Source organism: Entelurus aequoreus, linkage group LG16 (genome assembly GCF_033978785.1).
Source record: "Entelurus aequoreus isolate RoL-2023_Sb linkage group LG16, RoL_Eaeq_v1.1, whole genome shotgun sequence".
NCBI lineage: Eukaryota > Metazoa > Chordata > Actinopteri > Syngnathiformes > Syngnathidae > Entelurus > Entelurus aequoreus.
Genome location: NC_084746.1, coordinates 22,898,171 through 22,910,916, shown reverse-complemented (window position 1 = coordinate 22,910,916; position 12,746 = coordinate 22,898,171). Strand labels below are relative to the sequence as shown.

The window sequence follows — 12,746 nt, the reverse complement described above, 5'->3', positions numbered from 1 at the left end:
ACACACTGATGTCGCTTGTTGATGCAGTACAGCCTGAGGGATCGAAGGTCACAGGCTTAGCTGCTTACGAGCAGTGATTTCTCCAGATTCTCTGAACCCTTTGATGATATAACGGACCGTAGATGGTGGAATCCCTAAATTCCTTGCAATAGCTGGTTGAGAAAGGTTTTTCTTAAACTGTTCAACAATTTGCTCACGCATTTGTTGACAAAGGGGTGTACCTCGCCCCATCCTTGTTTGTGAATGACTGAGCATTTCATGGAATCTACTTTTATACCCAATCATGGCACCCACCTGTTCCCAATTTGCCTGTTCACCTGTGGGATGTTCCAAATAAGTGTTTGATGAGCATTCCTCAACTTTATCCGCATTTATTGCCACCTTTCCCAACTTCTTTGTCACGTGTTGCTGGCATCAAATTCTAAAGTTAATGATTATTTGCAAAAAAAAAAAAAAGTTTATCAGTTTGAACATCAAATATGTTGTCTTTGTAGCATGTTCAACTGAATATGGGTTGAAAATTATTTGCAAATCATTGTATTCCGTTTATATTTACATCTAACACAATTTCCCAACTCATATGGAAACGGGGTTTGTACATAAATGGTAAACCATATTGCCAAGTAGAATCATTTGCTTGCCGATGCCTATAGATGGGGGCATCCAGGATACGCTAAAAGGCTCAGCCTTTTAGTGCTCGTCCATTAGTGTATTTGCAAAGAGCTTGTCATGTTGAGGATAATCAGTGCAAACGTTTCGATCAAGTATGCAAGTTTGCTGATAGTATTGACCAAGATGGTTAAATCCTAATCATTCAAAAAGGCCATGTGACAAAGTATTTAGCAGAAAGCACAATGTTTGATATGGTGGGGAATTTTCTGCTCAAGAGATCACCAGATCTACTTAACCCCATCCGTACTGTGTTGTTTGACTTGACAACATAGTACTTGTAAAACATATTCAAGTTGTACCCCTCAATAAGATGTTTGTTCAGGAAATCCATGGTCAGTCCAGTATTTCGTTCTTGTATGACAAATTGCGCTCACATGAAGATGAAGATGATCTTTATTGTCCATTTTTTAACATGTACAAGACATATAAGAACTGAAATTACATTTTTGGCACAGTCCTACTAAGAGCAGACATACGTTACAGGGAGACAAGAACAGGACCGCCAACGGATCAGCCATTTACGGCGCTCCTTAAAAAAGGTGGGAAACAGGTGATATTGAGGAAGGGGGGAAGAGTAAAAAAAAAAAAAGTCAAAGGCTGGACACCCGGGAGGGGTCCAGACTGAGTCCAAGGGAAAAAACCTCATATCTACAGGACAGAAAGTTAAACCTTATTGCTAAAAGCTCTGACAGTAAGACTAATGTTCTGTGGCTGTATAGTCATCATGCTATGCCATCTATCTGCCAGAGTAAATGGTAGAAACAAGGTTGAGGACTCCTAGGAGTTAAAAAGGCGGTTGTATGCATTATAATTGTGTAGTGCATGTAAACAGTGACATTTAAAGTTTGAGTTGTTTGGTATGACCTTTTACATGAGTGACGTCATAGACAGTTAAAATGTTCACTTCATTTTGGGCTGTTTGTTTTGTCATGAAAGCGTCATGTTCTTTCTTTAGCCTCTCAAAGAAAGAACAGCCAGAGCAGGCACAGACTGTATAGCTGAAACAGCAGTAAAATCTAAACATGCAGCTAATCCGTTTTGAGTTTATCCACTAATTACAGAGCAATGTTCTCAGAATTGTGGAAAAAGGAATTCATATGTTGTAAATGTGTGTGTTTATAGCAGAACACAATCGATAACAAAAGTCAAAAATGTGTTTTATGTAAGGCAACATTACCAGTAGAGATGCCCCGATCCATTGACGACTCATCAGTATTGGCCAATTTTTGAGAAAAAGCATGTGATCGGCCATTGGCTTTTAATGCCGATTGCAAAGGCGATACCCTCTGACTGATACTTTATTTTCGGTGCCCTGGCTGACGGAAACGTCTAGAACAGGGGTCGGGAACCTTTTTGGCTGAGAGAGCCATGAAAGCCAAATATTTTAAAATGTATTTCCGTGAGAGCCATATAATATTCTTTAAGTCTGAATACAACTAAGTGCGTGCATTTTTAAGTAAGACCAACATTTTTAGAGTATAATAAGTCTCTTTTTCTTTTTAATAACATTGTTATTCTGAAGGTAACCAATTATAAATCAAATACTTCTTACCATTAATGCTGCATGGTTTTGCTGATGGCTTTGTAGTCTGGTTGATACGTGGTTATTTTTAACACTGTGATGACCAGCGGAATTATTCATTACTTATCGTGTTAAGCAATGTCAGCTAGGATTTATCTGAGAGCCAGATGCAGTCATCAAAAGAGCCACATCTGGCTCTAGAGCCATAGGTTCCCTACCCCTGGTCTAGAAGCTACTCTTGTATGTTCCTACAGTGTGGAGCCACTCCCATAAGTTAATAATCATCACCTCCATTGTGGCAAATAAAGTAAATTTCTCACAAGTATTATTATTTCTGGAGAATGAGGCTAAACATATTACGCACCAGGTAAGAACAAGCAGGGGCATACAAAAAAGCATGCTAATCACTAAGATGGACGCTAAACCAGCTGAAAAAAACTGAAGAAATAAGTGCTTAGCAAAATTTGCAAAGTGTAAATGGAAGCACGTTACAGCAAAGAGTAAGCATTATTAACAAGAAATTAATAAAAAGTAGATGAAAAAGCTAGGCGAATGTAACACCAACATGTTACATTGTACATTGTTGATGTGCGTTGCAGCCAGGTTTACACAACACCATAAGGACTTTGAGGACAAAAAACAAAGGATTTAAATGTGTAGTATAGTAGTTTTTGCTTTTGTTTAGTTATAGTGTATACTGACTTAGCTTTGTTTAAACAATTGTGTGTAATTAAGGAGAATACGAAACAAGTTTAAATATTGTGTTGATATTGTTACACGTCAATAGCACTCACCATAAATACATTAAAAAAATGTACAGTTTATGAATGTGATCTGTATCGGCTAAGTTCCCTCCTAGATAATATGTATCAAAATTGGCTGCATAATTCCAAAATACTACTTGTTGAACGTTCCTGCACCACTAATTGACACTGTGACTAATCAACAAAATATCCATCACTTTTTTTCATAACAGAAGACATTTGGTCTAACCTAAAAACCTTGTTGGGCAAAGCTGATAAAGTTATGTCGTCTTTCTTTTTGTGCCAAATTTGCTGCAATACCGAACCCACAGGGTAAAACTTTTTTGCAGTTTAGAATTTTCTCTATTCTCTTTGTAGCAGTTTTTCCAATTCTCTCTTAGAATAATGCCTGGAAAATTAAAATGGCCAAAAATCGGCTTTAAAGCGCCTTTATTCCACTCGAAATTTGCCATCTTGACCTTTTTGAAAATTACTCCTCTAAAGACAGATTCACTTAGCAACATGATGTTCAGCAAGCATTTCTGGTAAGAGAAAACCTACAACACAGTCTAATAAGCCATGCAAAAAACACACAGGAAGTTGCCCATTCATTTAGTTTCTTACTTTGGAAAATGTAAAAAAAATATTAATAAATACATAAAAAGAATTCATAATGTATTTCTTATTCAAACATGTTTACATTTGTATCCCCTTAGGTGAGTCTGGTCTTGGGAAATCTACACTTATAAATTCCCTCTTCTTGACTGATCTCTACTCCAAGGACTACCCTGGGCCGTCGCAACGCATTAAGAAGACTGTGCAGGTGAGCTGACTTCATTCTTAGCCCCCTAGTGTATAGACAGATATACTTTGCATTAAGGCTGGGCAATATGGCCTTTTATTAATATCTCGATATTTTTAGGCCATGTCACGATACAGGATATATATCTCGATATTTTGCCTTAGTCTTGAATTAACACTTGATGCATATAATCACAGCAGTATGATGATTTTATGTGTCTACACTAAAACATTCTTGTTCATGCTGCATTAATATATGCTCATTTCAAACTTTCATGCAGAGAGGGAAACCACAACTAAGTCAATTTACCAAAAATGTATTTATTAAACAATTATTAAGCAGTGCCACAAACATTCATGTCATTTCCAAAACAGAAAGTGCAAGATTGTCAGAGACATTTTAAAACTTTTACTCTAAAGCTATTAGTGCACTTTTGTGCATGATGTCACTAAGATGACATATCAAAACAACACTAATTAAAGTGTAGTTTTTGTACAGAACGCCACTACAGTAGTTTAAAACAAATAAAGTGCACTTTTGTGTACACAAGATATTTCAATAACTGTCAAAAAAAAATTAGCTGCATAATAGGAAATCAAATAGTGTATGTCCTTCGCTATGTGGTAGGTTACTGCAGACGTTATCTGCTTCTGTTGTTGACTATTTTTTTCATACAGTGTTGATCTGGAAGTGGTTGCTTGGGCATTTTGTTTGGAGATGTTGACATGCGGAGTTTCAAGCACTCTTCATTCTCTAGCGGGTGACTTTTCAAATGATGCTACAAATTAGCGGTGGTGCTAACGCTTTTGCCGCATACTTGTTCAACATCTTGCCGCTTAAAGACAAACCACCGCCAGACGATGGACCCTGTGCTGTTTTTCTTGGGAATTAATTATTCCTTCATTTGTTACCAGAATCTCACCTTCTTTCTCTCGTATTACCACTCGCACCAGAGCTAACGATACCATGCCGCTACCTCTCTGCTCGGCGAGGGAGTATGACGTTGCACACGCGACAGTATGTGACGTATGTAAGAAGGTGCGCTTGTTTTATTTCTCTGTGAGAAGGACAGACAAGAATGAGTGAGAAACGCCTGTAGTGTAATGCCCGCAGCTGCGTGAGAACGTATACTCGAATATCACGATATAGTCATTTTCTATATAGCACAGAGACAAACCTGCGATATATAGCGAGTATATTCGATATATCGCCCAGCCCATTTTGTGAATTTATGACTAAGAATGGTCCAATCCAATACTCAGGCTCAGTATTGGTCCTATACTGGCTAAAATATAACTTCTAGATCCGATAGCACAAACGATAGTAGTGAAATAAACAAAGTAAATGCTCGCCATGACAACAGACACAGTGGCTGCAACGCATTGTAGCACAGTAGCTTGCTCACATTTGAGAAAACGAGTTAACTTAGCACCGCTGTCATGTCAGCTTTGAGGAGGAATGTGTGATGAAGACAAAAATAAAAAGTGGTGTCAGTGATAACTAATAATTTATTACTGTACTTGGAATACAACTGTTGTGGGAGACAGTCAGTACGTTTTTATACAGTAAATTAGACTGATTTCTTAAATAATTCAGTTCAACACTACAACACATGCAAACACCTTTATCTGATCTTGTTTGGCTTTTTAAAGATCAGATTAAAACACCCAGATTATGCGATTGGAAACCAATTGTAGTGATGTATCCATATCCAGTTGTCCAAACTGATACCAATATCGATCGATCGGTATTCATCTGTACTCTTATTGTTGCTTTTTGTAATTGGTGTAAATAAAAATGTTTTTAAAATTATATTTTTATTACCATTTTTATTAGTACAAGAGGTTGTACACCACCAACATCATGTAACATCTCATTGCATAGAAGTCTTTTATCAACAGCTGCTTTTCAAGTTTTCAAAGGTTAGTTATATATATTCGTACATTGAAAACATTCCCTTGTGGTCTCCATAACATGTAATGGTGGTTGTATGGTTAAAATATTGCATTGATTATGTTTTACGGACCATCTTCGACAAGCCGCTATATGACCGTCTCTTCAGTTTTGTGGGTGGCCTTATTTACTTGGCTCCACATCGACTGATAAACAGCTGTATTTTGACACTAAAACATTTTTGTATACACTAACACAATTGAATGAATACAGAGTGAAAAATAATGTGTATGTTTTGTTACTCAGTTAGTGAGAACTTGAGAAGATAGCAATATTAAAGGCCTACTGAAACCCACTACTACCGACCACGCAGTCTGATAGTTTATATTTAAATGATGAAATCTTAACATTGCAACACATGCCAATACGGCTGGGTTAACTTATAAAGTGCAATTTTAAATTTCCCGGGAAACTTCCGGTTGAAAACGTCTATGTATGATGACGTTTGCGCGTTACATCAATGGTTGAAGCGGAAATATTCGGACACATTGTATCTCAATACAAACAGCTCCGTTTTCATCACAAAATTCCACAGTATTCTGGACATCTGTGTTGGTGAATCTTTTGCAATTTGTTTAATGAACAATGGAGACTGCAAAGAAGAAAGCTGTAGGTGGGATCGGTGTATTGGCGGCTGGCTGCAGCAACACAACCAGGAGGACTTTGAGTTATTATTATTATTATTAGCCTTTATTTAACCAGGTAAAATCCCATTGAGATCAAAGATCTCTTTTCCAAGGGAGACCTGGCCAAGAGGGCAGCAGCAAGGTTACATTAAAAACAGTAAACAAATACATAAAACATCACATTTACGACATTAAAACTTGCTCACATAACACATGTGCATACAGACAAGGTAGACTGCAGTCCTTTCACAGAAGCTTTAAACTCATTCAACGTAACAAGGGTTTGAAGTTTAATATTCGATTGTAGGTTATTCCAAGCCTTCGCTGCTGAAAACCTAAATGCTTTCTTGCCCAGTTCAGTTCTTACTTTGGGGATGACAAATTGCAGAACATTCATTGAACGAAGATTGTGACTTCCTTGTTTCCTTGTTAAAAGACAAAACAGATAAGATGGAGTGATACCCAGAATGGTTTTGTAGATGAAAACATACCAATGATTGAGGCGTCGAGCACATAAAGATGTCCAGTTAACCATTGAGTATAATACGCAATGGTGAGTAAGGGGAGCGCAGTTGGTGATAAATCTCAGTGCACCGTGGTACACACTATCCAGCTTGTGGAGACAACCAGCAGTAGCATTCATGTACAACACATCTCCATAGTCAATAACAGGTAAGAAGGTTGTTTCCACCAATTTCTGTTTCACAGTAAAAGAAAAGCAAGACTTGTTTCTATAATAAAATCCCAGTAAAAGTTTCAGTTTTTTTTACAACATACTGAATGTGCTCCTTAAAGGCCTACTGAAACCCACTACTACCGACCACGCAGTCTGATAGTTTATATATCAATGATGAAATCTTAACATTATAACACATGCCAATACGGCCGGGTTAACTTATAAAGTGACATTTTAAATTTGCCGCTAAACTTCCGGTTCGAAACGCCTCTGAGGATGACGTATGCGTGTGACGTAGCCCGTCGAACACGGGTATGCCTTCCACATTGAAGCCGATACGAAAAAGCTCTGTTTTCATTTCATAATTCCACAGTATTCTGGACATCTGTGTTCGTGAATCTGTTTCAATCATGTTCATTGCATTATGGAGAAGGAAGCCGAGCAAGCAAAGAAGAAAGTTGTCGGTGCGAAATGGACGTATTTTTCGAACGTAGTCAGCCACAACAGTACACAGCCGGCGCTTCTTTGTTTACATTCCCGAAAGATGCAGTCAAGATGGAAGAACTCGGATAACAGAGACTCTAACCAGGAGGACTTTTGATTTGGATACACGGACGCCTGTAGAGAACTGGGACAACACAGACTCTTACCAGGATTACTTTGATTTGGATGACAAAGACGCAGACGTGCTACTGTGAGTATGCAGCTTTGGCTTTTTTTTGCGTATGTACGTAACTTTTTTAAAATATATAAGCTTTATGAACCTTGGGTTAGGTGAACGGTCTTTTGGGCTGAGTGATTGTGTGTGTTGATCATGTGTTTGAATTGTATTGGCGTGTTCTATGGAGCTAGGAGCTAGCAGAGGAGCTAGGAGCTAGCATAACACGTACCGTACCGTAAGTGCGCGTCACGTACGTAACTTTTTAAAAATATATAAGCTTTATGAACCTTGGGTTAGGTGAACGGTCTTTTGGGCTGAGTGATTGTGTGTGTTGATCAGGTGTTTGAATTGTATTGGCGTGTTCTATGGAGCTAGGAGCTAGCAGAGGAGCTAGGAGCTAGCATAACAAACACGCAGGTGTTATTATGCAGGATTAATTTGTGGCATATTAAATATAAGCCTGGTTGTGTTGTGGCTAATAGAGTATATATATGTCTTGTGTTTATTTACTGTTGTAGTCATTCCCAGCTGAATATCAGGTACCGTGAGTATGCAGCCTTGGCTGCTAAACATTCGATAACTTGACCGTATGTGCGCGTCACGTACGTAACTTTTTAAAAATATATAAGCTTTATGAACCTTGGGTTAGGTAAACGGTCTTTTGGGCTGAGTGATTGTGTGTGTTGATCAGGTGTTTGAATTGTATTGGCGTGTTCTATGGAGCTAGGAGCTAGCAGAGGAGCTAGGAGCTAGCATAACAAACACGCAGGTGTTTTTATGCAGGATTAATTTGTGGCATATTAAATATAAGCCTGGTTGTGTTGTGGCTAATAGAGTATATATATGTCTTGTGTTTATTTACTGTTGTAGTCATTCCCAGCTGAATATCAGGTCACCCCCGGCTCTCACAGCATCTTCCCTATCTGAATAGCTTCAACTCCCCACTAGTCCTTCACTTGCACTTTACTCATCCACAGATCTTTCATCCTCGCTCAAATTAATGGGGAAATTGTCGCTTTCTCGGTCCGAATCTCTCTCACTTCATGCGGCCATCATTGTAAACAATAGGGAACTTTGCGTATATGTTCAACTGACTACGTCACGCTACTTCCGGTAGGGGCAAGCCTTTTTTTTATCAGATACCAAAAGTTGCAATCTTTATCGTCGTTGTTCTATACTAAATCCTTTCAGCAAAAATATGGCAATATCGCGAAATGATCAAGTATGACACATAGAATAGATCTGCTATCCCCGTTTAAATAAAAAAAATTCATTTCAGTAGGCCTTTAAAACTCAAGTGGTCATCAATTAAAAATCCTAAATATTTAAAAGCACATACTAACATAATTTGTTGCCCATTTCTTGTTAAAATGTTCTCACACAGTGCTGATCTTACAGTTTTTGATGTGGTAAAGAACATACACTTTGTTTTTTCTGCATTTAAAACCAGTTGAAGATAGCAAAGTTGTTCTTGTACTCTTGTCAAATGCATGTTGTAGATATTTAAAGGCCTCAGCAGGAGTGGGTGCTGTACAGTATATGACAGTATCATCAGCATAGAAATGGAAAGTTGAGTTCGGAATATTCTGTCCAAGATTATTTATGTAAATAGTGAATAATAATGGGCCCAGTTGGATAGCAGACGCGCTATCCGACGCTAGCCGCTGACCGCATCGATGATCGGGTGAAGTCCTTCGTCGCGCCGTCGATCGCTGGAATGCAGATGAGGGCTGGCGTAGGTGGAGCGCTAATGTTTTTATCATAGCTCTGACGAGGTCCCGTTGCTAAGTTAGCTTCAATGGCGTCGTTAGCAACAGCATTGCTAGGCTTCGACAGGCGGCACAGCATTAACTGTGTGGTTACAGGTCCAGTGTTTGGTTCGGTGTCTCCTGATAGTAGTATTGTTGATCTGCTGTCCATCCTTCCAGTCAGGGGCTTATTTATTTTGTTTCCGTCTGCATTTAAGCACGATGCTATCACGTTAACTCCGTAGCTAAAGTGCTTCACCGATGTATTGTTCTGGAGATAAAAGTCACTGTGAATGTCCATTTTGCGTTCTCGACTCTCATTTTCAAGAGGATATAGTATCCGAGGTGGTTTAAAATACAAATCCGTGATCCACAATAGAAAAAGGAGAAAGTGTGTAATCCAATGAACCCTTTTACCTAAGTTACGGTCAAAGCGAAAAAAGATACATCCTACACTGCACGCTAGTCCTTCACTCTTACGATCCTCATCCACGAATCTTTCATCCTCGCTCATATTAATGGGGTAATCGTCGCTTTCTCGGTCCGAATCACTCTCGCTGCTGGTGTAAACCATGGGGAAATGTGAGGAGCCCTTCAACCTGCCATGTCACGCTACTTCCGGTACAGGCAAGGCTTTTTTTATCAGCGACCAAAAGTTGCAAACTTTATCGTCGATGTTCTCTACTAAATCCTTTCAGCAAAAATATGGCAATATTGATCAAGTATGACACATAGAATGGATCTGCTATCCCCGTTTAAATAAAAAAAAAAAATTTCAGTAGGCCTTTAAATTGCTGTAGTGCACATTAAGTTCTCTCCAATAATCCACAACCACATTCTTATATTTTATTTAATGGTGTAAGAATTTAAAGGCCTACTGAAATGATTTTTTTTTTATTTAAACGGGAATAGCAGATCCATTCTATGTGTCATACTTGATCATTTCGCGATATTGCCATATTTTTGCTGAAAGGATTTAGTAGAGAAAATCGACGATAAAGTTCGCAACTTTTGCTCGCTGATAAAAAAAAAAGCCTTGCCTGTACCGGAAGTAGCGTGACGTCACAGGAGCTAGTATTCCTCACAATTCCCCATTGTTTACAATGGAGCGAGAGAGATTCGGACCGAGAAAGTGATGATTACCCCATTAATTTGAGCGAGGATGAAAGATTCGTAGATGAGGAACGTTACAGTGAACGACTTGAGAGGCAGTGATGGACGTATCTTTTTTCGCTCTGACCGTAACTTAGGTACAACATGGCTCATTGGATTCCACACTCTCCTTTTTTTATTGTGGATCACGGATTTGTATTTTAAACCACCTCGGATACTATATCCTCTTGAAAATGAGAGTCGAGACCGCGAAATGGACATTCAGTGCCTTTTATCTCCACGACAATACATCGGCGAAATGCTTTAGCTACGAGCTAACGTGATAGCATCGTGCTTTAACTGCATATAGAAACAAAAAAATAAACCCCTGACTGGAAGGATAGATAGAAAATCAACAATACTATTAAACCGTGGACATGTAAATACACGGTTAATGCTTTCCAGGCTGGCGAAGGTTAACAATGCTGTGCTAACGACGCCATTGAAGCTAACTTAGCAACTTAGCAACGGGACCTCACAGAGCTATGCTAAAAACATTAGCTCTCCACCTACGCCAGCCAGCCCTCATCTACTCAACACCCGTGCTCACCTGCGTTCCAGCGATCAGCAGAAGGACGAAGGACTTCACCCGATGCGTTTGGCGGCCCGGAGACGTAGGAAGTCAAGGTGAGGTCGGCGGCTAGCGCGGCTAGCGCGGCTAGCGCTCCAACAAAGTCCTCCTGGTTGTGTTGCTGTAGTCCGCTGCTAATACACCGATCCCACCTACAACTGTCTTCTTTGCAGCCTTCATTGTTCATTAAACAAATTGCAAAAGATGTCCAGAATACTGTGGAATTATGAAATGAAAACAGAGCTTTTTGTATAGGATTCTACGGGTACCATAGCTTCCGTTACTCTGACTTCGTCACGCGCATACGTCATCATACCGCAACGTTTCAGCCGGATATTTCCCGGGAAGTTTTAAATGTCACTTTATAAGTTAACCCGGCCGTATTGGCATGTGTTGCAATGTTAAGATTTCATCATTGATATATAAACTATCAGACTGCGTGGTCGGTAGTAGTGGGTTTCAGTAGGCCTTTAACGTCCATATACAACTATTTAGAGAAATCTTAAACATACTGTATAAACCTGCAATTAAAATAATTTACTGCATAGTTTTGTATTTACGGTAAATTATCAAAGCAGTTCACCAAAATAGCGATCTTATCCTATATGTCTGATGATCATAGTAACCACAAGTGTCATTTAAACACATTAAAACAACACCTAATAGCAGTGGAAAGTTGTACTGTAGTTATCGGTTAGATTTGGAGCTTGACATCTACTAGTTATCATGTAGCGTGTAGCATTCTCTTATTCATGGGTACTTGTGAAACAAATAGAGAGCATTCCTAAATGATATACAACTATATTTTTCTTTTTGTGTCTTACCTAATGAAAGACACCATTTGAGCATATTTACCAAATAAGTGAAGCCACTTTTAAGCTACATTATTTGGACAGTATGATCATCTGAAGAAAGATTCAAGGAGAGCAGCACAAGACAGAAGAATAGAGCAAGGAAAGGAAACAGCACGAACCAAGGGCATGTTTTCTCCTTGTATGGTTGTGAATAAAACGTGGGCGGCGACAGTATGTGACGTATGTAAGGTCTAACACTGGGCAGTACAGAGAATTGAGAAGGGGAGATTCAGGAAAAGAAATGACAGAAAGTGGATCAGGGTAGAGTAAAAAAATATTCAGTTGGGTGAAAAAAGTATTCCCACACAGTCAAACAGGAAAAGTCTGTGTTAGACAAACTCTGGCCAATGTTACTGCCAAAGATTCCGCTCAAATTTTGTTGGCCCGCAGCATATTGTAGAAATAAATTTAAGCAAAAAATACAACAATAAAAATGTTAGAAAAACTGAAGAAAAAAAATTATGTACGGTGTTTCCTCGATTATCATAGGAGTTGCATTCCAGGCCCCTCCATGGTAAATTCCTGTGAAGTAGTGACGCTATTTATTGTATGATTTACATGAATATTGTATGTATTTGATATCTTCATAACCTTCCACACACACACTCAAACACATACTTCACGTTTAAGGAATTGTAGCATATAGCATATTGGTACTCACAAATGATGACGTTAAAGTAGTAGTTTTTATGAGACACTGTTGGTGTCGTCTTTACATTCTTTTCCTTTTTCTTTGTGCAGAAACCAAGGATTCATTGATCATGTG

At 38.8% G+C, this 12,746-nt stretch overlaps 1 protein-coding gene across 2 annotated transcripts in view; it reads left to right on the top strand.

Annotated features, from left to right (window-relative positions):
• LOC133630721 (septin-7-like) overlaps positions 1–12,746 on the top strand; it is a 102,984-nt gene that overhangs the window by 39,217 nt on the left and 51,021 nt on the right. For both annotated transcript variants that reach the window (XM_062022412.1, XM_062022411.1), the window contains exon 3: positions 3,654–3,760. In XM_062022412.1, coding sequence (XP_061878396.1) covers positions 3,654–3,760 — 107 coding nt within the window. The remainder of the gene's footprint in view (positions 1–3,653; positions 3,761–12,746) is intronic.